Genomic DNA, 27,554 nt, shown 5'->3' with positions numbered 1-27,554 from the left:
ATAGTTTTAGCCACGACCAAGCCTCATCAGGCGTTTGGAAAAATTGAGTCGCGCCGTCCAGGATCACTCTCAGTCTGGCTGGAAAGAGTAGCGAGTATTGTATTCCCTCCTCCCTCAGTTCCTTCTTGACTGCCAGAAACGTTGCCCTGCTCCTCTGAACTTCCTGTGTGTAGTCCGGGAAGATTGTGACCGAGCTATTGTCCACCTGGAAGGGTCCCGCGGACCTCGCCCTTTGTATCAATAAGTTACTGTCTTTGAAATGAAGGAGCCTGGCCACCATCGGTCTGGGGGGACGACCCTGCATGGGCGGGCGGGACGGGACCCTATGCGCTCTCTCTATCGAAAAGAACGGAGATAAGCCCTCGGGAGCAACGACGGATCTGAACCAGTTCTCCATATACGCCACCGCATCATCCCCTTCGATTTTTTCCAGCAGGCCCACTACCCTTACGTTGTTCCTGCGGTTGCGACTTTCGGAATCCTCCGCCCGTTTCTCCAGCGTCGCCAGTCGGGCAAGGACATCGGACAGTTTGTGCTCTGCAGTAACTACTGCCGGTTTCAGCTCCTGGAGAAGCTGTTCGTTTTCTTTCACCCTATCGGAGAGTTTGGCGTGATCTGCCCTCAGGAGGCCCAGTCCCGTGGCCACCTGCGCTATATCCTGGTACAGTGTCTCTTTGGTCGCCGTGATCGCCTCCAGTATATTGTCGAGGCGTGCATTCAGTCTGCGTTCCTGTGCAGATGCATCCGGGTATTCCTGGAGCGCGCCGTCCATGCTCAGCATATTCATTTGGCCCTGATTCAGCCCAGCCGCCGCTGCGCCACCGACCTCAACCATCCTGGTTACCGCTCGGGCCTGTACAACAGCTCCGAAGGGCGGACTGTTCAGCCGTGTCACCTAATCACCGGGCATGGGTACCCCTCTGTTCCAGCATTGCGTGTTCACCAGGCAGTAACTCCCCACTTCAGGCTGTAGATCGCCCGATGCGAGGGAGAGCACTCGAGCGATTAAAATGGCCGACCCCCAATTGCTCCTCCCGGGGTCAGTCCACCTCTCACTAGTCGGAGGGGCCTTTGCCGGTCACTCTCAGGCCCAGTCTCCTCGCGTCCTGGCGCTAGCAGCTGATTCCCCACCACTCCGTCCCCGGTCCCAAGCGAGAGCGACGAGCCTGGGGGGGGAAGGAGTCCGTAGTCCCGCTGCAGCCGCGGACCTCCCGACCCAGATCGGAACCTCAAGCTGCGCAGGGGCCATCAGCCGCCCGACGCGACGTTCGCCGGTGTCACCCGGTGCAGGCCACTCTGATCGCGGTTGGCAGCGCTATTCTGGGCCAATTCCGCGCCAGCGGCAGCAGCCGAACAGGAGCCTGCGTTGCGCTCTCCGTCACCACAGCCAGTCCCTCCTGCCTGCAGGGCGTCGCTCAGGGCTCCCGCTGAATAACCGGCCTTCCTCAGCTCCGGGGATCCGCTCTTCAATTCCGCCGCTCCGCACCTCCAGGGGCCTCCGCCTCTCTTATGCCCGCCCTCGCTCCAGCGCTGCCCCCGCCGACACTGCACAGAGCTACAGGGCAGCCCCACTCCCCGAGGGCAGCGGAGAACAACGGCGGGGGGAAGGGCCCTCCGGTCACAGACCGCGGTGCTGCCGATCGCTCACCGTCTCGCGGTCGTCGCCGACACCCTCCGCGGTGTCAGGCCACTGCACCGCGGCTCCCACCAGGCAGCAGCTCTCTTTTCACCTCAGCCGGAGAGCGCTGCGGTCCGCCGATCTCTGTCCATCGATGGGAGCCGCCGCCATCTTAGGTCCGCGGTCCCAGTCCCCCAGCAGCGCCGTGCCGGTTCTCAGCACCACTGTGGGGCATCCGCCGTCCCCCCCAAATCGTGCCCAAGTGTCTCCGATGCGGTGGGCAAAGCCTCCGGATGTCTCGCAGGCTCAGAAGCGAGGAATTCCAGGAGAAATACGGGATCTGGGACGGAGCTCCGGGCTCACGCCGCCATCCCAGTCGGCGCCCAAACCACGCCCCCGTAGAGGGTCTTTTGGTGAGCCAGATTTGATCGCGTTTAGTAAGTCGATGACCGAATCAACACTCAGCAAAGGCCAACTTTCTAGTGTAGCGTGCATGTTAACAGTGACACTTGAATCTGATACATTAATATTATTGCATAAGTCCTCGGTTGGGCTACTAAGGATAGTCGTGTTCGACTGATTTTGGTCCTTTTGTATACGTTCAATACCCTGGTAAATTTTATCCACTTTATTTACAAAAAAGGAAGCTAATTGGTCACATTGCATTTTGTTTAAATCAGGAGGTGTTTGAACGGTATTTGATCCAGCGAGTTCTTTAACGATATTGAACAATGTTTTGGATTGGTTAAGAGCATCCGTAATCGTCATACAAACATATTCTGTTTTTGCTTTCCTGCACAGCATCTGGTAGTATGTCAGTTTAGTTTTATATTCTTGTTTGGCTTCAAGGGAATAAGTTTTTCTCCAGTTGCGCTCAGCGCTTTTACATTTGTTTTTTTCTTTTTTCAAAATATCACTGAACCAGGGGGCAGGGGGGCGATGGACGTGACCTCTTAATTTCGTTTTGGGCAGGCACGTATCAATGGCTGTCATGAGCCATTTCAGTACTAGTGGGGAAAGATTTTTAACCTCTGTCTTTGTGCATGGGGTATGTGCTTCAATGAATGCATTTAGAGCATCAATATCTAACTTTTTCCACTTCCTAATGTATTGATTAGTGTTCAATGTATTTTCATTTTGTCCCGTATTTATTTGAATGGAGAATTTAATTACAAAATGGTCAGACCAAGGAATAGGTAGGGCGGGGAACATAATCATGTCTGTAATATTGGAAAAGACAGGATCTAATAGGTGACCAGCACGATGTGTGGGTCCGGTATTTTTCAAATTTAGGTTAAGGGAAGCTAAATCGGCAATAAGATCAATAGCAGTTATACAATCCTCTTGGTCCAAGTGTACATTTAAGTCGCCAATGATTGTGAAATTTGCCGCCTTCATTACCAAAGGGCTGAGCAGGTCTGAGAAGGTGGTTTGCCACTTAGATACTGCGCCAGGCGGTCGATAGACAAGGACACCTGAAAAGGTGTAGTTGGGAGCAAGTATAAGCTTAAAAATAGCACCTTCACAACCAGAGCATGGAAGTGTGCTAAATTCACAATTATAGTTTTTCTTAAAAATAATGGCTAGACCTCCACCTAGTTTCAATGGTCTATCCTGTCTGACAATCGCATATGAGCCCGGGAGAGCTGCTGCAATGTCAGGACCAGAACTGTCCTGAAGCCAAGTTTCTGTCAAAAATAAGGCATCAGGTGCCTCATCAAGTAACAAATTGAAAATCTCCGTCTTATGTCCAGGAAGAGAACGACAATTCAAACTCAGAAAGGAAAAAGACTGAGATGTATTATCAGAGGATGTTTTACAAGTTCTGACTTCACTAGTTTTAGTTCCCACTGGATTAGTAGTGATATTACAATTTTGGCAAACATCTATTTTTCCTAATTCTAGTAAAATGCAAAGAGGTGACCTAGGGATTCTTAAATATCGTATATATTCCGATGTATATGTAATACCAATATTCGGAGTTTTCTCCGCCTCATGTAATACCTGTGAAGGATCCTTACTAATAGGTGTAGGTAACGCCATAGCCCTATGGCACGTCCAAGGCGCGGACGGGCGCAGACGGGCTGACTCGGCCTTCACCTATTGTCATACAGAAGTATACTCCGGTTAATGAGCCTTTGAAAGGAAAGGTTCCACAGAAGCAGGTTAGCTGGTGAAAAGTCATGAGAGCAAAGCGAAATTCGGATGAGTCAACTCATGAATATTATGGGAGATTGGTGCAAAAGTATAGGCAGTATAGTCGAGTTGAAGACCCAGTAAACGAAAGTGTGACAGGATTTGTTTTTGCTTTTGTGTTGAGCTTGTGTCCCAGAATCCATGCACATCTTCAACAGATTGTGATGTGTTGGCAAGCAAAATCATTGGGTGAGATTTTTCCATTTGGGAGGTACTGTAATGATTATTGTTTTGGGAGAAAATAAGAGACTAAGGAAAAGTTGATGGTGGCTTAGACAAAGTTTTCTCTGAAAATACCCTTTTAAGTCAAGGAATTTTTCAAGCCCGTAGTGAGGGTGTGCAATTTGTGCAAGGTGAAAATGGTGGTCCTCGAGATATAGTGTTTTTACTAACAATAATATTAACAATTAAATGGGCAGGGAAAATCGGCATAGGTTATGTTTGTGGTACAGAAGGCCAATGGAAACAAAAGTCTTTAATTTAATATGAATATATTTCTAGTGAGTCAGAAATGGTTCCTCAATTCCAGCATAATATGAATCAGATGAAACAGAACGGAATGATGCAGTCAATGGTCCCAGCCTTATGGCCTACATGCAGAGCATGCAGAATGTAAAGTAGTTCAATGAGAATATGCTTTAAGCACCAGCCCTACAACAATCTATGCAGAACAACAGGTCAGGATTTCAGCCAAATTTGAAATTGTATCCAAAAAATGAAATAATTAATCACAATTTCCCACAATTTTCAGATATATTTTGAGTTCCCATATGACCAAGTAAAGCACAGTGACCGTGCCGGGGGAGGGAATTGCATGCTTGGTACAGTCCTAGAGGTAGACCAAGGTGGCCCACGTGTGGAAGGAGAGGTTAATGGCCATCCATCATTTCTGATTTATACAGGTGCTACCCGTTACACAGTTAGACCAGTGGAAGTTCCCAGTCTACCCTTCGTGGAAAGTCCAAGTTGTAGGTATTTCGAATAAGCGAGCTACTAATAAATGGTCAGCAAGTGTCCTAGTTAAAATTGGTTTGAATATTAATAATCATGTGTTCATAATTAGTGAGACAAGTCCAATGAATCTGTAGGGTTGTGATCTTTTGTGCAAGGTAAATTGCATAATTTACTGAACACTGGATTGTTTTGGCACTCAGTCTAAAAGATGACAATGTTGATTTTAAACAAAAATCAAGAGAAGCAAAAGAGGGAAATTTGTCTCCAGATTTAGGACATACCGTAAATAAGTATGTTTGGGAGTTTCAGAACTAAAATAGACTAATTAAAAGTTCAGAAGCGGTATAGATTACGGTAAAACCAAATTCAGTGTTTTCCTGTTCTCATCAATGCAGGCTGCACGTGATCTGTCACTGGTAAAATGAATGGCCAAGGCATGTTGAGTGAAGTGCTAGGAAGGCTATGAAACTCTCATATAGTGGTTTTGAAAGAGTAAAGTGGCAAATGGAAGATAGTACAAGATATGCCCAAAATAAATAACAGTGATTCTGTGTTGTCTCATGGGATCAAATACAGTAGTGATTTTATTTCAATTTCTAGCAAATGCAGAGTGGTTCACAGTGATTGAGTTGTGTTCAGCATTGTTCTCTATGCCTCTTCACGAGGAGAGTCGGTGTCTTGTTATAGAATCCCAGGAAGCTGTATAGAGAGTAACTTAATTGTTTCACAAATACTTTGAAAAGAGGCGGAAAGTTTAAATTTGCCTTGTGATTCATTACTGGTGCAGAACATTGATGATATGTTGATTGCAGCTAAAACAAAAGAGGGCTGTGAGCTGGACATAATTGCTTTATTAAAATTTGACGGCAAAGGGCATAAAGTGTCCCCTAATAAAATATAGTACTGTCAAAAAAGTAATTTGTTTCTAGAAATGGTTGACTACTGTTGTCAGTGGAATCAAAATGTTTCCTTGATTATGATGCCTCTAGAGAGACTTGCGCACAACAATGTATCCGGTATCCTGGGAAGAATAATGCATGCAAGCCTTCCTGGAGCTCAGACACTTATTGTGTACTGCCACCTCTTTAGAAATGCATACTTATGGGAAACATTTATATGGATTCTGTTCTCCTACAGCAACATGGAGATGTAAACAGACCAACTGCTATTCTTCTGCAATACATGATCCAACCTCCGAAATTGTTCAGATTGAGGGAATAATGATGGGGTGCACACATATTGCGTTGGTTCCTCATTCATTTGAAACATTACTGACTCGTACACGAACTCAGCACCTCACAAATAGTCGTTTAACAAAGTATAAGCAAATTATTTTGGCGGCTGAGAACATTTCAATAAAATTATGCAAAACATAGAATCTGGTCGCACTCTTGCCTTTGCCGAAGAAAGATCCTAAGGAAGTAGATGATGGAATTGATAAAATTGAGCATCACTAGATTGATGTGGTAGAAGAACTTTGTAACAAACCAAGACCAAACATCTGAGATGTACACCTGAGATGCACCACTAAATTTGGCTGATTTGATTTAATTTGCGGATGATTCTTGTCTAAGAGACCATCGTGGACTTTTTCAAGCAGCACATACAGTTTGCATACTGACATGTTATGGAGGCAGCGTACTTGTATATTTAAATTTAGGCACAAGTAGCAGAATTGTTTGTGATTACAAGAGCATGCTGCACAGTCAATGAAATTAATGTACAGTCTTCACTGATAGTCAATATGGTTTTGGAGTGGTCCACGATTTTTGGAAGTTGTGGTCCCAGTGTGGTTTCATGACGTATACTGGCACCTCAATTAGGAATGCCCCAAGAATTTTGGATCTGCTCAATGCCTTGAAATTGCCAAAGAAAATCGTTGTTGTAAAATGTGCTGCAGATAAAAGTGGAGATTACATGCTTTCTGTGGGAAATGACTTTGCAGACAAAGTTACTGTGCTCCTACATCTAGTGCAAAGCCATCAAATGAGAATTGTGTAACAGAAGTTGAAAGTGTAAATAATTTTTGTCAATGTCAGGTCATACTCTTAAAGAACTTGGAAATCTGCAAAATGAGGCACCACAGGATGAAAAGAAAAGTTGGGAAAAGGCAAGTTATATACACAATAAAAATGATTTATGGCTATCAAGTGATAGGAGACGTGTATACAGACTCAGTGCTACTGCAGCTGGCAAAATACATACACAGACATACACGTGAGATGTAATTGGATTGTGGATACATTTGAAAGAATTGGGTTAATTGTCATTTTTGAAATATTGCACAAAATTTGTGTCAAAGGTATTTAATATGCTAATAGGTGAATGTGGGGAGGAGGACACCAGTGACTATGCATCACATATGTAAACCAGAGACTCCTTTCACAAGGCTGCAGGTGGATTTCTTAGAAATGAGCACTGTATTTACTACACTGCTAAAGCCTTAAATATTAATGATCATTTATTTGTTTTCAAGACGGATTGAGGCATATCCAACGAGGAGATGTGACTGACTATAATGACGGGCACCCTATGAGGTGCTCTTTTTCAGAGAGCTTTTGTTCCCAGTGCCATAAGGTGAGGTGCGGGTATAGGGCCTTTTTTTGCAATGTAGATGTGTGTCAAAAGTGTGGGTGCAGAGTGGAGGTGGAAACAAAATGGGATATAGTGGTACTCAAAATTAATTTTAATCAGCGAGTTCACTAACCTCAGTTTAAAATGATAGGGACTCGCTACTGATATAATGTTCAGCAGTGGCTAAAATATAAAGGTCAAAATGTTTCTTGACTAGTTTATCGTATGATCAAGTGGCAATTCTTCAGGACTAAAAATGTGAACCAAATTATTTACACAGGGGTTGGTTTCTTAGTATCCATGATAAACCAAACACACAAATAACCTAATCAGTGAGGTAAAGTCTACCAAACAGGTGGAGCGAGGGCAGGTCACTCGGCTCAGTAGCCACATCTTAACCAACGTTGGTAATCCTCAACATCCCCTCTACCCGCATTCGATGCTACATGCGACCCACCCAAGCTGGGTCGGTTCATTACAAACCAGGTACCTCACTGATTAGGTTATTTGTGAGTTTGATACAAATCAACAGAAGAGTGATGAAATAAGAAAAATAGGGCAAACCAAATGAGGGGATAGATTACTACCACAAAAGTTGGAATGATAGACAGATACATGCACAGTGCTAGAAAGAGCCCTCAGGCACCAAAAAATTATTGGTTGCCAGTTGTCGTCATTGGGCTCTTGTTGGAAAAAAGGAAGAATTATATCCAACAATAGTGAAAAGGTGATTTAAAAGAAGTACTGGCTACTCCCCAGTGAAGAAAAATTATTTAATACAGAGGTAGCTCTGACTTCATTAAAAACATAGTGCAAGACGGACATAAACCTGGTTGTGTGAATTTGAACCAGGGAAGTCCTATACAAATCTAGGGGTCAACATGTTTCTGCTACGAAAGAGCCACAGGTCAGCTAAGCATTCATCAGGACCAAGAAAAAAGAAATTCGCCTTTTTGGGCGACGCACTCTAAGGCGCCAAACCCAACTAGGGCGAAAAATAACAAAAAAAAGTTACAAACTTGTAAGTAAACCAAGCACAGGGACTTCCTCGTGCATACCCTCCAAAGCGTGAGGGCTGATATACCTGCAAATAATCAGAAAACAGAAAAAAGGAAAAAACAAGGTAATCTATTACAGCATTTCCTAGTAAATCATTCAGTATAAAATCTACAGTTGTTATCAGCAAGAGTTGTGAGTTTGGTCTATCACCACTGTTGAAAAAACCTGTATGCATTGTTTAAAGATTTGTTCCCCTCTGTTGTTTAAAATAACTCGTACAATACTAAAACAAGCACTTTTGGAGATTTTAAAAATTTTAGCATTTTGTTTTTGAGACTTAGATTGTTGAGACTATATTTATAAAGATTTCAACTTGCACTGGAACGACCCCAAGGACCCTCAGGTCAATGCCATCGGAGACTTCCTGGCCGACTAAGCCCTTAACAAAGCCTGCGCACTCCCTACTCACTCGAAAGGCGCCACACTAGGCTGGATCATCGCTAAGGAATCAGCGGTCAAACTTATCTCTATAGACCCATGTGATTGGTCTGACCATCATACTATCTCCTTCCTTCTTCCTGGCACCCACAAGACATGGACACCATAACCCCCAAACAATGGGTTAGAGACACCAAGAACCTACATCAAGGGAAATTGTCTACGAGCTGTGAGATTAACCCCCCCCCCCCACCACTAATCTCAACTCGGTCAGCAGCTTCACGGAACATTACTCCTCTACTATATCCGACATTCTCGATGACCTTGCTCCGCTAAAACTCAAAAGAACCCAGATCAAAGACAGGAATCCCTGGTTCAAAGAATTCCCTCAACAAGGAGAGGAGATCCCTTCGGCAGACAGAACGGAACTGGAAACAGCACCCGTCAGCAGCCCACCTAAAACTTCTCCGCCAGGCCAGAAATGCCTATAATAGGAAAATCCTCAACTCTAATAAAGAACTCTTGAGAACTAAACTAGAGAACGCCAAGAATATACCTCGCAAGCTATTCGACTTGGTCAAACACCAATCCAACAAACTAGCATAAACCTCCAAAGAAAGCTAATATCTTGCGAGGAATTCTCCTCCTTCTTCTGCAGCAAAATCTCTGCCCTAGGAAACAAACTTACATCCACAACTTTCTCCCTAACTCCGTTGGCTCTACCTCCTCTCTCCTCCCAGACTTCACCCAAAAAGCAAGCGCACTGGTCCAACTTTAAAGTCTATGACGAGCACTCTGTCTCGAAAATTCTATCCTCCTTAAACCCAAACAATCGCTTTGATGATCCTCTTCCCTGCAACTGCCTAGCCGCAGCCTCTCAGGCTATCATCCCTTCCTGGACTGCAATAATCAACGCTTCCCTCCTACAGGGATCGATACCTGACTCTCTTAAAGCCGGCCAAGTTGCTCCGTTCTTAAAAAAAACTTACGTTGGATCCTACCTCCCCTGACAACTAAAGACCTATATCCAACATCAAACTCCTAGCTAAAGTTCTAAAAAATGTGTGCAACAGTAGCTGAGCGTACACATCGCCAACTTCCACTTACTAGACGACTTCCAATCCGGGTTCAGACCTGGACACAGCAGTGAAACCACCCTCCTCCACATTGTGGATGATGCCATCCAAGCCCTGGACCAAGGAAAACCTGTCTCCTTATCCTCCTAGACCTATCCTAGGCTTTCGATACGGTCAACAACAAAACAATCCTTTAACGCCTCAAACTTAGGATGGGTTTGGATTGAACCGTTCTTGAATGGTTTAGGTCCTTCCTCCAGAATCGCTCACAGAGAGTCCTAATTAACGGCAACCTATCCCCTCCCTCTCCGATCACGGTGGGAGTCCCTCAAGGCTCAACCCTGTCCCCTACCCTCTTCAATCTTTACCTTGAACCGTTCACAGAGGTGCTACGCACCGCCAATATCTCCTACCACATGTATGCAGATGACACACAGATCTACATTAAAATCTCTTCTCCGAAGGACATTCTCTCCCTGAATGAGGCCTTGAAGCGGACTGTTCACTGGCTCACCTCTAACCAGCTCAAACTTAACGCAAAAATACTGAGTTTCTTCTTTTGTCCCCACCCAAAACCAATCCAGACATCCAAGAATGGATCAAGGCTATCACAGAGCTAAACTGACCTCCTACCATTGTGGACTCTGCTAAATCATTTGGAATAACTCTAGACGGCAGCTTGAACATGCGTGGCCATATCAACTCGATGGCCAAAACTACGAGATTTCACCAGAGTTACCTATGAAACCTGAAACCCTTCCTAGACACTCCAGTCCTAAAAACGGCAACCCAGGCACTAGTCATCTATACACTAGAATACAGATGCTCTACTCTCGCAGGTCTACCCAAGAACTCTCTGGCCCCACTGAAAGCCTGCCTCAACGCCGCCGCCAGACTCCTAACCAGTTCAAAGAAATTTGACCACATCTCTCCCCACCTTAAAGCTCAGAAATGGGTCCTCTCAAGGTCAGAATACAACTTAAGATGGCCTGCATTACTCACAAGGCTATATACTCCAATTCCCCTGCGTTCTTTGCCCAGAAACTCATGATATCCGGAGGAGCCAGAAACTCCCGGTCTGCCAGAGACCTGTTGCTCCATCCAGCTTGCTTCCAGAAAAAAAAAACCAATCAGGCCTTCTCTGGGGCAGCTCCAAGAATATGGAACTCTCCCCCACCCACCATCTGAAGACTGTCGTCTTTGGCACGCTTCAAGAAGGAGACCAACATTTTCCTTATGGGCAAATTCCTCACCTAACGATCGCATTACAATCTCCTCTATGACCTTGTTCCACCCACCATTACCGCATTATCCTTGGCTTTTCCGGATGATACCTTCCCGGCCCTTCTGGGCATCCCACCCGGGAGCTGAGACGACTTATTTTCTTGTATAAGGATTCTACTTGTTTTTATCCCAAATGTATTCGGAATTTGAGACTGCTTGTTTTTCCAGTATAATGTACCTACTCCTTTGTATCCCACTGGTATCCTCCCCTCCTAAGTCCTTTGCATACCACCCATCAATCCTGTAAAGCTCTCCAATACCCTCACGGTTTTGGTTCGTGCTCTAGAAAACTTTCAAATAAATTCATTAGTCAATTAAGAAGGGGCTTTATATAAAGTAAAATATTGTTTGACTCTTAAAATAATGTATATTTCTTTTTATTTATAATACTAATTGGAATCTAAGTGAGTCTATATTTCCATGCTGGGTATGTTTCAGGTCATAGAATTCATATACAGAATAATAATGGCAGAGGATAGTAGGTTAGATCATAGAGATTGCTTTAATGGAAATTATGTAGAAAATACTCTAATTTGCTTATTGCTTACAAAGAGTATGAATTTTTTCAATTGCTATATTTGCACGGATCTACCAACTGTTTCATATGGTGCCACATTCATATAGCTTCTTCTTTCCTATTGGATTTTCTGTTCTATTTAAGTATACTGATGAATCACAACTCTTTAGAAGATTATGAAGTGGATTATAAACTTTCTATAGATAATATGTCTGAAGTTGTAAAAGTTGATTCTTCAACTAAATATAATAGTTCATTATGTAACATTGTTCTATCACTATTGCAATGATTGAAAAGAATGTGTGCAAGTTGACTGATGTGCAACATAATTTTATTGGAGAATGTATTGGAAGACGAGTTACATGTAGTAATGGAAAGAAGGAATGGACTTTCATTTGAAAGATGAGACCATGATTAAGAATTCACACATACATCTTAAACTTAGGTAAAATGTTGGTCGGAAAAGAAGAAAATAACCAGACAAAAGAGGAGATCAAACTTGATGTTTTCAACTCCAGGGTGCAGTATGAATTGAGGCCTTACAGAAGAAGCCGAAGTAGCGAACAATGATGAAGTATTCTAGTTTAGTATTGTGTTGTTTAGGGCAATTCTTATTTTGATAAAATGATCAGAAGAGGAGATTGTGAAAGTGTATTTATCAATTAGAAAATAATGCATAATTTAGATATTGTTTAGTTAGCATGACTTGGCCTAAAGCAACTTGGATTGAAATCTATTCCTATTTGCAGAAATAAATGTGCACTTTTATTTTATGTGAAAAAGCCTTTCCACGCTCAGGTCTCTGTGTGCTTTTACATTTCAGAAAACGAGTGAAATATAAGCCTCATCCATGGTCTCTAAATTAATCAATTGTATTAATGTGTGTTCCATGTAAGGAAGCCATGTTCAGGATGTTCCTGTCTTTGTAATTGTCAAGGTCCTTTCATCAAGTCTTTTCTAAGGACCACTCATTAGCTGAATTGTCTATTGTATTTCTGTATTATATAAATGCCATGTCATTTCCTTCATTTACATCTCATTTAATAATAAGCAGTAGAAATAGGTGCTTATAGACATATCTTATTGAATGCATCTCACGTGTTAAACTGTTCAATGGTTTGCTAGACTGATACCTTTCTAGTCCAACCCTATTACATTACCTTACAACTAGATGTACTTGTTTTTTCTGTCTAAATCCCTGTAAAAGATTATTTTGGGATATGTGCCAGACTTTATTGGGATTGTAAACTGGGCAGACTTTGCACTAGTCTGTTTATTAACTTTATAATTAAGGCTTGCTTTGACTTTCTAACTAAGCAAACATTATGTTATTCTAGTTGCTTTATAATTGGTTCTGGCTTTTGGCTTGCTTGAGACACTGAGTTTATGTTAGTTCCTTCACAGATTGGGATTTGGACTATTTTATTTGAGCTAATTCACAATTTTTTAAATACCTTTTGTTTTCAGTAATGATCTTAATTTTGAATAATCCTATATGGTTTAACCTAGAATTCAGTCTCACATAAATTATATGGTTTGGTCTAAGTTTAGACTAAGTCTTCTAAAGACTCAGTCCAGTTCCTACGTCTCGACCCTCTTGATTATTTGATTAGACCATTGACAAAAGTGTATTGGGTAACTCATGCTTTTTGAGAGGTGATCCCGCCTTTCTCCTATCTTTTTTATTATAACCTGAGAGTGATGCCAGGGACAAAAAACTGCAAAGGTTGCACTGAGCCCGCACAGAAGGAACAGAGAGCCATCTGTGCATATAAATGCAGTCAGTTACCACAGTAGGACTAATTATGATCAAACCTATTTGATAAACTTCAAAGCATCCTAGTATCATTGGACGAGTAATCATTCTTGGTATTCCATGTATTATATTGTCAATTTGTATTCTTTGTATAGAACATGGGGGCATTTACAATGTTTCCAAATCTCAAACCTCCCTTTGCGTTAATTTAAAAAACATTAACACCAGGAATAGGAAGTCTGTTTGAAAAAGAAGACCATGCAAGGGAGTGGATGGGGGATGGTTTATATTAATAGCCAATACTTCAGAGTTAGGAGGAACAGGAATATTCCCCCGAAGCTGCAGAGGACTAGCATTCATGTGCAATCTATGGTTCGTAGGCGATATGGTTACCTGGAAAACTGTGTCAAACCATTGTATTAACATTGTGGATAGGTCTACTTTTGGGCAGTTCTGTTCATGGCCAAAGGAGTTGCCAGTATCAATGTGGGTTGCAAAAGGAACCAGGAATGGAGAATGGTATGTCACCACTTTCTTTGATATCATTTTATGGGAAAGGGGTGTGTGACGTCAGTTCAACTAACGCTAGCAATATAATAAATCAATGTAAATTAAGTTCCTATTTAGTGGCATGAAACTACATTGATCAATCATATTTTTATCAACTCCTACTAATATAATATTTAGAAAGTGTGACTAGTCAGATTCCTCCCACCTCTTTATTGCAATAAACTGAGCCAAATTCATTTTTAGAGGGCTACAAATGATAATTATATAACCACAGAAGGATTGGCTCTTCACCATCTAATGGATGTGAGCCTTCTATGTACCTCGACTGCTGGCCCCTAACGCGGCGCCTTGATGCCTTTGGACAAAGTTTGCGCTTTATAACACTAATATTCATTCATTCATTCAATGTTCAATTATAGGCTGAGATATTAAGATTGTCATACTCCAAGAGAAACATTTGAGAAATATGGTTCTTCTTCAAAAATAGTTGAAAGATCAGCCTGAAACTGCACTTTGGTTGCAGTAAGATTGGGGCCTATTGGTGTTCGGTGTGCAACGAAATAGTTAAGATGATAAATTTGGAGGTAAAATCCACACCTGAGACCCCACTGTTGTGTTATGTGCATGATTTCCCCAAGGGAGTACGCAAATTCACTGCCATTGCTTTTTTACACGCGAAGAGGGAGATAGCTCTTAAGTGGGGCTGTAGATCCTTGCCTATAGTAAAAGCCTGGCTCCACAGCCTAACATATTGCAATACGAAGAGTGAGCTTTACGCTGTCACCCAGCCACAGGCGTCTTGCCCAAAAGATATCTGGGGTCCCCTCAGGAGTTATTTGCTTTAGATGAACGCTCCTCCCGCATGGCAACTGCTAGATGGAATTGTCCCCACCGGAATGGGGTAAAATAAATAGAAAGGGAAACTAAAACCCAGATTACATGTTCTCAAATAAATACTATTGTATTGGGGTGTAGGGATGTTCTCCATTGTTAGAATGGTTAACTTGGGAAGGTCTTGATGTATGCAATTAGAAGCACCAGCGATATATACAATCAGAAGATTGGGCTGTGTCAGATAGAGGAGGACAGAGATTGTTATGTATGTACATTATTTTTCATTTCACCGGCTTGCAGTTTTAACTTGCAAAATAACAGTGAGTAACATGTGCGGAATGTAATTATTATGAAAATGGTAAATAAAGTTTTTAAAAAAAGAAACTGCACTATTGTCATATTTGAAACGAACAGAAAAAAAAGAACACAAAGCAAGTCCTCTCAAATGCGCACCCAGTCGAAGGATCAACAGCTCACCAATGATAAGGCTCACTCCTTCAACTCTTCAAAGCTTGAGAGAAGGAGATGAAAAATCTTCTCTGCAACGACTTTTGAATATCCTGAAGTGAAGAGAGTCCCGGTGCGGCCTCCTTTATTTATTAATGAGTCAGAGGAGTGCAATGTGAAAGTGAATGCATGTTTCAAAAGTTATACTATATGAACCCACTGTACCAACTAATGGCCCAGTGGGATCAAATAAGGTTTAGTACTAAAAAAAGATAGGAGAAAGGGACTCGCACTGGGACTCCCTTCAGTCCAGGATCGATCTCTGCCATACAAGTGTTACCGGTTTAAAGTTGACCAGACACACCGGTCTTAGCACCATTTTTTGCCTGATCCTCTAGGGGCAGTTTTAACAAAGAGCCCTTGTGTTTTAAGATTAATAGTCTTCACAGAGTAGTCTGAAATATCTCTTGGACTATATGACACATAGTTCATGTTGGACTGACACTTTCCAAAAACATACTTACACCAGGGCAAGACTTCGTTTTTGCTTGTTTGTGCTCATAGACTTGCAATTTTAGCCAATATGTATATTCGTTTCATTGAGTAATTGCATTAGTGTTTCTGTCTCCTCTTCTATTCCTCTATGATACAGCTCTGCGGCTGAGGCATTACCAACAGGTTTGAGAGCGGATTTTATCTTCTCAATTTATGGTACGATGACCCATTTGTCTTTTTCACTGGGCATCACTCTGGTTGGCGTTAGGCACTACATGTACTAAGCTATAGCACTGAAAGAAGAATTGCGCCAATGATTTTAGATGGCATTTTGAACGTTTCTTGTAAACTCATTTAGCTCTATTGTTACTTTACAGAACATCAGTGAACCCTGAGTATTGTTGGGCCATCCCAGTTCTTGCCAGGCTTACCCTTGCAAGGCATGTATTTTGTTATTTTCTACTTTGATGTCCTTAGCAGAGTGACTTACTCTGGGTCCTGACAAATGCCTTAGTACTCCTTTCTGGGTCAACGATTGTCAGAAACATGTTGACCACTCAAAGGGGTATATTTGTTAAGAATCCCCAGTCCTCTCTTATTTTTAACCGTATCCTAGAAGGCATCCAAATAAACTTCTGGATTGTTATGAACCACACCAGCCCTTGGAGATAGTTTTATGTCTATTTCTTTCTGCTGTCTGCCCCTCACTCCCTGTCAACATCTGCTCATCATTTTTTAAAACACCTCAGCTCCTCCCCATTGGGGAGTTGTAGTCCACACTAGGTACCGTGCGGCTCTGGTGTGAGCAATGATGAAGCATGTCACCTGTAGGTGAATGAGGGTTCTCGGCCTTAAAGAAGCGCTCTTCCCTGAAGACTAAACAGCAAATTCCACCTGTCAAAATTACCCATTTTGACAGGGTTAAAACTTTCTTTTAAATATTGATAAGTCAACCCTGAGTAAACCTTACTGTCCATAAGGCAGGGTGCATGATATTTGAAAGTAGAACAAGGATGGATCTGATCCTTCCGGACCGGAAGGACCCAGTCAGCTTGGCACCATACACCTCGGACACCCGCAACCACAAACAAGAGTTCTGCAAGGATCCTCCCTGAGCCCAACCCTGTTCAACACATACTTGATCCCTCTAGCCAGCATAATCTGCGCTTAAGATATCAACTTTCTCGTCTACGCCGATTACACACAACTCATTTTTTCCTTCATGGACAAAAAGCCAAGGGCCCGGATCAAGTTCAATGAGTACATGACTAAAATCGCTCTCTGGATGAAGACCAACCGTGTAAACCAGAACACCCATAAGACCAAAATTGTAATCTTCAGGAAGAGCACCTCACTGTGGGACTCCACCAGGTGGCCAACTGAAGTAGGACTAACACCCAGCACCCACACCATGAACCTCAGGCTGATCATCAACATCCAACTCAACATAACCACCCAGGTCTAGTTCATCACATCTCAAACAGCCCAAAATTTCATTTGCAACTCTTTGTATTATTGATTAAAAGCCAAATTGATTGGCAAAGTCAGAATTTTGTTATTTTGAAAAAGGTATTTTTAGAAAGATACCTTTTCCCTGCGAAAAGCCTTTGGGGGCCCATTTACATGAGTTCCAACTGTCACCCGACAGCTGAAAAGCCCCATTGATGGAATGTAAAAAACTGATCCCAGAGCAGGACAAAAACATGCGTGTGGGGAGGGGTTTCTGTCCCTCTGGCACAATGCCCATCTGGGTGTGCCCAGGATCTTCAAATAGGCCTACCCTATCACAGTCAAATTTTAGTTGACACATAAGCAGGGCCCTTCTTTGTTCCTTCAGCTAGGCAGGCTCTAAGCATAGTGAAGATTAGCTGCCCCCAGAACGGGTTTAGAGTGACCACAGAGGAGGGTTGCTCAGTTCCCAGGCCACACTCCTAAGGTGCGTACACAAGCTCTGCACAATAGGCTAAGGATTTCACCCACTTAGATTTAGGTATCTATAGGCACTGTGGAATTGTTTGCAATAGGGAACACAGGAAGTGCTCCGAAAGCATACAGGGTATTTCCTGGGAACATTTACCTCATTGGCTAGGGAGAACACCGGATTCACCCCCACCCATAGACTGATGCCAGGCATAAATGTGGCACCCACAGTACTCTCCTCAGAACACTACTCATTTTGGGGGAAGAATAGAAGAGGATTAAACCGGCAGTGCCTTGAGAAGAGGCTAGAAGACCTAGAAGAGGATTGAACCTACTGTAACCAGAGAAGAGCCTACAAGACAGACCTGCTCACCCTCCTCTTGTACCCAGGACAACGAAGTTGACTCTGAGGGTCCTAAGACTGATATAACAAGCTACAATAGGCCTTTTCCTCAATTGACTAGTTGATCAGTTCCAGGTGGACCTGTCCTGGACTCTGCTTCTGGCTTCCGCTGGAGTGAGCCTTGACCTCCCAAGTGCTGGCCTCACAGCCCTAGGACCCTTGGCTTTGTCAAAGTATACTCCTCTTAATATATCCTGAAACCTAAGGACCTATACATTTTTGGGCTCCAAAGACATCCGGAGAACCAAAAGCAACATGCAAAGCCGATCGGACAAAGATGTGATGCTGCAGGACAGAGGATTCAGGTTTCTCCCACACAGAGCTTTTCCGCAGCAGCAAATCAAATTTAGTGGGACCTTGTTGAGACAGTACTCAGACTTGTGGAGCCTTCTTCGACTGCAGCATTGCCTGGCTGGAAGAATTCAACCTCCCAAACAGACTAAGGCTGAACACAGAAATCTTCACTGGCAAAGGCGCCAAAGGTATCAGGCCGACAAAGAACCTTTTTCTGGGTGCAATATACATTTCTACTGCTTGGAGTTTTCCTGCCAAAAGTCAGTGGCATCACCTATACCTCATCCAGCAGCAATCTGATAACATTGAGTCCTCTCTGGCCACACTCTGCTGCCTTTCCCTGTTGAAGATTTTTGATTTCCACTCCAAAGACTGAAGTCTGAAGGTAAAACTTCCAACCAGGTCAAACCTCATTTCTTATTTCTGAACCATATTCCATCTCATTCAGCCTTAACTTGGGCCTAGATACCGTTCAAAGGCAACTAGATAAACGTGGTTTGTGCCTAACACTTTTTGGACTATTTGGAACCTGAAACAAAAAATTCATGACTTTGGTTTCCCTTATTAGAATTTTGGTGTAATTTTATATAAGAAAATATTGTCTATTTTTTTAAATTGGTCCAGGATTTTTCGTGTAATGTGTTTTGACTTTATTACTGTTTTGGCACTGCATAAATGCCTTACACATTGCCCCTATTTAAGCTTTCCTGCTCTGTGCCACAGCTACTATGGAGTTGAGATCAGGTTAATTTAGTGACTTTACTGCTTCACCCTGACAAGAATTAGGATTTTTAAATAAGGTTGGCTACCACCTCCATTCTCTAATACCCCTAAATTCCTACCCGAGTTTCGTAATAACCCTTAATTCTCTTTCTTAGGCTGAGAGCAATGGTAGCCTTAGTTCTTGTGGTCACTTGCTGGATATAATTATTTAGCTTGATATGGTTCATAAGAATCCAGAGGACAATTAGTCTGATTCCTGGGCCATTTGCATAATTATAGGAGTTCAAATTAAATGAGGAGAACAGCTTAGGTAGAGGTAGGGTCGGACTGGCCTACAGGCAATCAGGCAGACCCTGACATGCAAGTCTCACAGGTCAGTGCTTGGACTGGTTTTTCGGCTTTTTGTGGACCTGTTGAGCCGATGTTTACTGTTAATTACCCTGATATTAAAACAACATTTCAAACCAAACGGTGGGTAACTGTTCCAGTGTGGGCAGAATAGTGGTCCACAGAGAAAGAGAAATAGAAAAGGGAACAGAAAGGACTAGGTCTAAACGTCACAGGACAGAGGCAAGCCCAGGTCTTGTCTCTTGTTGCCCTGTTTTCACGACACCCGTTTTAAGCTGAGCTGACATTATATCGCATGTTCTCCTTTCTCCCCATTTCTTGATTCTCAGCGCGTTACGGTGCAGGTGAACACACACTAGCCTATGGAGGGACCCACAACTTACTTATAGGTAATAACGCTTGAAATTCCATGTTCTACTTCACTCGAACCTATACCATGCATTTTGTGCTATGTGCCGGAAGTTTTTGGGAATGAGAGTTTGTACTTTGGCGCTATATTCCCACAATTAACTAAGGCTCCTACGGTACAGTTGTATTCTTCATGACACAATATAAAGGTCTCGCTAAACTGTGATGAACGTATTGCAATACCACGATTTCGGCCCATGAGTCCTGTATGTATACCAGTGTGTGAGTAATGTCATCTGCTCAAATTCTACTAAGGCACAACTGGCACTTTTTTGTTTGCCTGATAATCGAGTGTATCAATGTGGTGAGGTGTAATCAATTGTCCCAACGATGAGCATGATTCTACATTTATGTTGTATGTCTTGTATATATTTTCGTATGCTCATCATGTGTATACACTACTGGGATGAGGTGCAATCAATCATCTCACAACTGAGAAACATATAATATTTTCACCCTTTGTGTTTCATTTTCTATTCTCCTTTCCCCATCTAGGTTGCAACAAGAGCGGTCATTAATTGAGCTTAAGCCACCATGTAGCTCGTCACAAGGGGAACCGCCCATTTCTTTTTAGTAGGGTTCTTTACCCATTCATGGGTTTATTCACTTCATTGGTCCTGAGGAAGCACCAGGGAACGTAATGACCATTTTAGGGTGCAAAACATGTCGACCAAAGGATTCCTGAGGCACATTATTGCCTAGTCAGTAAACGCACAACCTACGGGGTTTTTTAACCTGTCAGGGGAACGCACACATTAAACTAATTTTGTTTGGTATCCGCAAGTTTTTAACCATTCCCTCACCCACTCAAACTTTCTTACAAACCCTCAATCTCACACCCTCTCTCATCAAACAGCGTTATCAAAAGATCTCAGCTAAAGCAACCCTTCGGGGGACCTGTAGGGCACTGCAGCGCCGGCCCAACAAGAAGCAATGCACAATGATGAAGCAGGACATCCCTTGGGATGTGTGAGGGCAACAAGAGACTAGACTTCGGCTTGCCCCTATCCTGTGGGGTTTAGAGCTAGTCCTCTCTGTTCTTTTTCTATTTCTCTTTCTCTGTGGACAACTATTGTGACCACACTGGAACAGTTACCCACCATTTGGTTTGATATTACTATTTGGAGCACGGGCACTGGACCATAACTAGCTCCAAGTCCCCCCCTTCTTTTTGATACATTAAAACAACATCAACACAGTATGGAGGAGCATTACCCAGAGACAATCCAGGGTTGGAGATCAATGGGATGGGCCTTTAGATGGGGAGATCAGCAACTCAACTGAGAGCCTAATTTAGCTCTAATGCAATTGATATACCGATACACAGCCTTTTGAGTATGGATGCATGGGTTATTTTGAATCGCTGCATTGTATAGTCCATGGGATTACTTGTGTCAACATAATTGTTTTTTTTCAGTTCTTTAGATTTAACACATTGTATGACTTTTTGGATATCAATAAATAAAGTATAGGACCAGAAATACACTGGATGCAGCAACCTCTAATCCATGCACTCTTCCATATGTTGCAAAACATTTAATCAGTGTGTCTTTACAAGTTCAAAACTGCCCCAACTTGCAATCATGGGTCACTTTATTAGTAATCTAAATCACTAATGGGGGCTTGTTAGATCTGGGGGTCTCTAGTGGGCAGAGGTAAGTACCTTAGACCAAGTAGGGACCCTTGCTTCTAGTCAGGGTGAAGGAACAACCCTCCGAGATAACCCCTGCTCACCCTCTAGGTAGCTTGGCACGAGCAGTCTAGGCTAACCCGAGGCAATGTGTATAATAATTGCACTTAACACAACAATAATCCCAAATCCACCACAAACTGAGACCACACAGGTATGTATATTTTATAAAAATATATCTCTTTATCTAGTTTCAGCAAGGTAAATAAAGCAGTTGCACGATAATCGCTTCTTTAATAACAGGTGGTACTTAATCTTGATGGTTGCAGATAATTTTAGGAAGTTCTTGTTAAATAACGATAGTCTCAGGTCTCTTGTGGGTCAGTACTAAAAACGAATAATACTGACTGTTCTTAAAGGGGGCTCTCAAAACGAGCAGTCAAAGCAATGCCAAACGATAACGTTATTCAAGTGGATCAACCCCTGAAGCCAGGGGCCCTTCGCGCTACTAGCGCGCCTCACCGGAATACTTGGGGACCCCTTTCCTGCCGATCGGCACTGCCTTCCTCACTGATGGCCTCAGGCGCCCCGCGCCTACCAGAACGCACTCGCTCCTTGTCCCGGCCGGTCCCTTCTGCTCCCCCGCCTGCTCTCGACAATCCAGCGAGCGGCGGGGAGCTGACCGGGCACTCAGATACTGGGACGGCAGGCCGGGGACGGAAGACACTCGGGAGACTCCCTCGGCGAGGACAGGTCACTTCTCCGCCTCAGCGTGGCTTCGGCGTCGCCCGCCGAGGCTAACGGGGGTTAGACCAATGAGGTCACGGCTCCTCAGACGAGCCCCTACCCTCACCCGGGAGTCAGCCAATGACAGCGCGGCTCCCGGGGTACGCCTCAGAGGATGCGAAGGCCGGCAGCCAATCAGAGCGCGGCCGCTGACGATGACGCGGCGGCGCTGGGCCAATCCCAGCGCGGCGTTCGCCGAGGGGGCTCGATCTCCTTAGCCAATGGGAGCGCAGCGGCTTCGATCTCCGTCGCCGCGGTCCCGGCAAGGAACGGCAAACTTCTTGGTGTATTGCTGGCCCCGGGCAGCGGCGTTGACAAGGCGGCGAGCACTTTAGGGCAACAGGTCGTGTCTAGACCTCCCACAAAGGCCACCAGTTCGCTGGGGATGATTTTCGCCGCAGGGTGGTACCACGATCCTCGGGTCACCCTTAAACATGTGCCGATGAGCACATCGATCGTTTCCCCCGGCCAGCAGTTAAACAAACACGCGCTGAGAGTCAAACACAGCGCGATCTTCACGGCAAGTTGGCAAAGCTTTAGGAACCTTTAACCCTGGGTTCCAAACAGGAGGCCAGCTCTTCTCAGGCCCTTGGAGATTCAAATTGCAGACACAGCACACAGCAAAGTCTTAGCAGTTTCAAGCAGGCAGGGTCACAGCACACAGCAAAGTCCCTTTCTTCTCCTCTCCTTCAGTTGCAAAGGCAGAACAGGTCAGCCCTTAGAGCACACAGCAAGGCAATCTTCCTTTTGTTCTCCAGCAGTCCTTCTTCCAGCAGAGGTTCCTTCTTGATTGTAGAGTCTTAGAATCTAAACTTCTGTAGTCAGGGGTCCTTCCCTTATACCCCTCACAGTCTTTGAAGTCCTTTGAAGTCTTTGTGCAAGTGGGCCCTGAGCCCGGTCTAAACCAGTTCTGGGGGTTGCTGGAGCACTGAGGGGTTTCTGGTTTTCTTCTTCCGGTCAGCTTCAGGGTCAGAGCTGACAGTTGGCCGGCAGGAGGGGGAGCCAGCATGGTGATCAGGCAGGCACAGCCCGGCACTATCAGGCGCTTCCTCCTCCCCCTTCCCTGGCAGCAGATGCTGCCTTTCATCCACGGGCTGACCCCGACCCCCTCCCTCCAGGGGCTCTGCAGCCCCTGTCACACTCAGACCAGACAGGCAATCCACAAACAGGCCCAGGCACACAGAAAGGTTTAGACAAGAGAACAGCCACTTTCTAAAAGTACTATTCTCAAACACAGAATTTAAAAACAACCTTCACTAAAAGATGTGTTATTAAAGTCTGAGTTCAGGGATATCATTCACTTATGTCCCATCTTGTTCCTATGAGAAGATAGGCTGGGATCCACTGGGACCAGCCTCCCCCATGTTATTCTGTGGAGCAAGATAGCCTTACAGCAGTGAGCGCACAAAATGGCTGCTGCCCACTACCAGAGCATGTGACCTGCACTAGTACATGCTCTACCTTATCCATACACTGCACCCTGCCCAGGGGGGTACCCTGAGCCTTCCATCGGGGTGACTGATGGGCACAGACAATGAAGAGTTAGGCCCAGCCAGTGGAGACACTGGCTAGGGGGACAGGGCAGTCCACTGACTGCACACAGGCCCTGCGCTGGCAGGCCTGAGACACCATTTTAGGGCTACTCATGTGGGTGGCGCAATCTGCGCTGCAGGCCCACTAGTAGCATCTGTCATCACCAGCCCTGGCACACACAGTGCACTATACTAGGGACTTCATGGTGATGCAAATATGCCAATCAGGTATATCTAATCAATATGGCAATTTACAGAGGGAGCACTTACACTCTGGCACTGATCAGCAGTGGCAGAGTGTTCAAAACATCTAAACCAGCAAAAACGAAATCCAGCACAGCATCAAAAAATACATGAGTCAGAGGCAAAAAGATGGGGGAAAAACCACGCCAAGGGTGTCAGGTCTAACAGGGCTGATTTTAATTTGGTGCCAAGTCCTGTTTGGTGTCCCAGTATGACCCTGGGTAGAGGGCTTAAATAAACACTGAACAGGAGGAGAGCAAATGTCGATCCTTGAGGTACTTGGACTGTGGATTTGAATGGTGTCAATGAAAATGGAGGTAGCAATCTGATGAGAGATCGGCCAGTGAGGCAATAAGCAATCCATTTTAGGACAGTTCTATAAATTCCTATTCCAAGTCTTTGTTGGAGCGCAGCGTGATGAACTGTATGATATAAACGAGTAATACCACTTCTCCATTTGATTTAACTGTACGTTAGCTATCATTCAATGTCACAATCATATTGATTTTGTCCCATAGCTAGGATGAAATCCAGTTTGATAGTCCAAGAGTTCTAGTCTTTTAAAGCATATTTTTCTTGGAGTTTGCATAAGAACAGACCATTGAATATCTGTTGGAAGTTAGAAGTATTAGTACACTCTGACACATTATTTTATTTGTTTTTAGACCAGGTTATAAGTAAGTGGTTTTGAATTCACTTGGCAAGGTTACAGTTGGCAAGATACGGCTGATCATGGATCTAGCCAGTACAGCATTAGACATTTTGAGGAAGATGCTCTAAAAACTATGAGCTGAATTTAGTTATTACAAACAATATAATATATAATATAATATCCTGAAAATATTCTTGAAGAAAAAAAAAGAAAAAATCTTTATTTTTTGTACAGGCGATTGTGAATTCTTTAACTCCGAGCCGAAAAGTAAGTTGAAGGACGAGATCGAATTGAACTGAACCCTATTTCACTTACTTATATTTGACCATCTTATAGGTAAATTAGAGAAATATAGTTCAAACCAATATATAGTGAATATAGAATTGAGTATTTATCTTATATATTATCAAGGGAGGGCTGCTTTCCAGAACTTGCTTCAATGAAGATCGTTTGGAGAGCAGGGGAGGGATCGGATTAGTTGGATTCCAGCAAACACACAGCCAACGCATGTATTAAAGGGCTTATTACTGCATATTTTTATTCCTATGGTCTTAAAAATCACAAAGAACATAAGCAAATGTTTAGTTTTGTGAGAATTTTCTTACTGCTAAACCTATTGAGGAAGTGGCAGTGCAACCCTGTCCTAATACCGGACTGCTATCACTTTAGAAGATATCCCTTTACGTGAGTGGTAATATTTGTATTTAACTTGAAAGCCAAGAAAAGTTGCTTTTATGACCCCAAAGCAAAGGGGACGGTTACACTATTTCGAAACTCGACTGTATTATGTAATAATCGTGACAATGAAAAATAGAACTTGTTTAACGAAGATAAATGTGTAGTAATCAGAATATTCATATATATAGATCCACAAGTCTGGTTAGAAACCTGTAACCGTAGGACAAACTTGCAGAAAGTGGACAAAACATTTTAATGCATTTTGGGTATCAAGTGTACATACAAATGGGTTTGACCTCCACCACCGCATTAGGCTATACTTTTTGTTCTTACTGTGCCTCTATGCTTTCGCTTGCGGGTTTCTTACCTTGGACCCAGTCAGCATTGTAGTTAGCATTTTAGTCCCTTTGCCAATCCCAACCACTGTCAACAAAGAGAGAGGCATTTTAAGACACAACATCAGAAACCATGTGTTCAAAAGACAAATTGTATTTCTGAAAAATGTATGCATAAACAATGTGAAGGTATTTCTTTTTAAAGGGCATTTTTACACACTCCTAGTGCAAACTGCTAGTTGTGCCATGTTGTACAACTTAAAACAGTACAAAAAACTATGCGTTTTATTAGTAGCAACATACAATAAAAAATTAGCAATTTGGATTAGACCCACATAGTTTTCCCATCCCCTACCAGGACATTTCATCAGGAAGAGAGCCACATGACCAAATAATATGAACTCTTTAATACAACCTTTTGCTGTAACGTTCTTAGTGACTACAGTGACAAGCAAGCACTGGCAAAGCCAGTAGGTCTTGACTTTGGTACCTATTGCTTTGCCAGTGGTTTTAGCTACGCAGCACAGCATCACTTATGCTGTAACAAAAAAAACTATTGATGTGACCAGCCGTACCATTTTGTAGGGATGTGTACCAGACATACGTGTCTAATGATCCTGCCCCTTTTTTTTCCATTTTATTTAACAAATCGGAGTTGGATCGGTAACTAAAAAAACACTTGCAGAAGCATTTATTTTTAAAGGGTGTGGGTGGGAAGCAGCATTGGGATGCAACGCTGGGAAGGGGAGCAATGCAGGGCAGCCTGGGTGGGCGCGGAAGCGACAGAGGGTCCTGAAACCAAAATAAGGGGCATGGGTTGGGGGGAATCAACTAAAAGACTGCAACATGGTTGGCAGTAACGGCTGCTACTAGACCTGGGCGGTAGGCGGGTAGGCGGGTAGGCAGAGACAACAAAAAGAGAAAAAAATAAAAACACTTACCTGTGACGGCCGGCCACCGCCTCGCCTCCATCCTCCGTCATCTTCCTTCTCTTCCTGCAGTCCCAGTCGGTAGCAGGAAGCACTAGGAATCCCAAGCTCCCCTGAGCTAATCACAACGCTGCCCGGCAGCGTTGGGATAAGTCTGAGCGCCATGGTTGACACTCAGACTGGGAATGGGATGTTTGCATGTTCCTCACCAGGCTGTGTAATGCAGCCTGGTGGGGAAGATGCAAAGTGTGCAGGACTGCAAGAAGTTGGGCGCAGTTAGGGAGTGTAAACCACTCCTCCCGCTGTTCTGGCCCCCCCCATCCCGAAAGCCACTGATGAAATAGGAAAAATAAAATGATAACAGTAGTTATTATCATTTTATTTTTCCTTTTGTTCACTGGGACGACGGTCGTCCACCCTAGAGGAGGAGCCGCCACTGGGTGCTGGTGGGTAGAAAGCACATGGGCAAGAAGGCAAAAGAGGAAGAGTTGGTGGAAAGTGCATAGTATGGGAGCAGGGAAGGAAGAGAAACGGACGAGCAAGACAGCTTGAAAACATGCACAGTTGTAGAGCGCTTATACAGAAAGAAAAAAGCAGCACCTGAAAAAGAATAATGCAATGAAAAAGTAATGTGGCTATGCTCCAGGGGAGGGACAAACACAAGAAGAGGAAAGAAAGTCCACAAACTTAATGAATAAGAAGCAAATCAAATGAGAGTGACAATGAAGCAACCCATGGTAAGTAATGGTCAGGCTTTAAGCCCACTGTAAGCTAACCGTATACCTCGGAACAGACAGCTAATGAGCGGTCTTAGGTGAGACCTAAAAACACATGAATTGTAGAGGAAGAGTAATCATAACCATTTCTTCGAAGACAATAGTGAATAAATCTAGCCAGATAAGGTCATTTTATAACATATCTGGATAGCTTCAAAGTACTCAGAGTAGGTTGCTTCTCTTCCATATGTTTCGGTAA

The 27,554-nt window shown here is 43.6% G+C and overlaps 1 protein-coding gene across 1 annotated transcript in view; it reads right to left on the bottom strand.

Annotated features, from left to right (window-relative positions):
* TRUB1 (TruB pseudouridine synthase family member 1) overlaps positions 1-27,554 on the bottom strand; it is a 282,642-nt gene that overhangs the window by 162,635 nt on the left and 92,453 nt on the right. Inside the window, exon 3 of the mRNA XM_078641182.1 lies at positions 25,683-25,738. Within this exon, the coding sequence (XP_078497308.1) occupies positions 25,683-25,738 (56 nt within the window). The remainder of the gene's footprint in view (positions 1-25,682; positions 25,739-27,554) is intronic.

The sequence above is a fragment of the Lissotriton helveticus genome, chromosome 5_1 (genome assembly GCF_964261635.1).
Source record: "Lissotriton helveticus chromosome 5_1, aLisHel1.1, whole genome shotgun sequence".
Lineage (NCBI taxonomy): Eukaryota > Metazoa > Chordata > Amphibia > Caudata > Salamandridae > Lissotriton > Lissotriton helveticus.
This window is presented reverse-complemented; position numbering and strand designations above follow the sequence as displayed.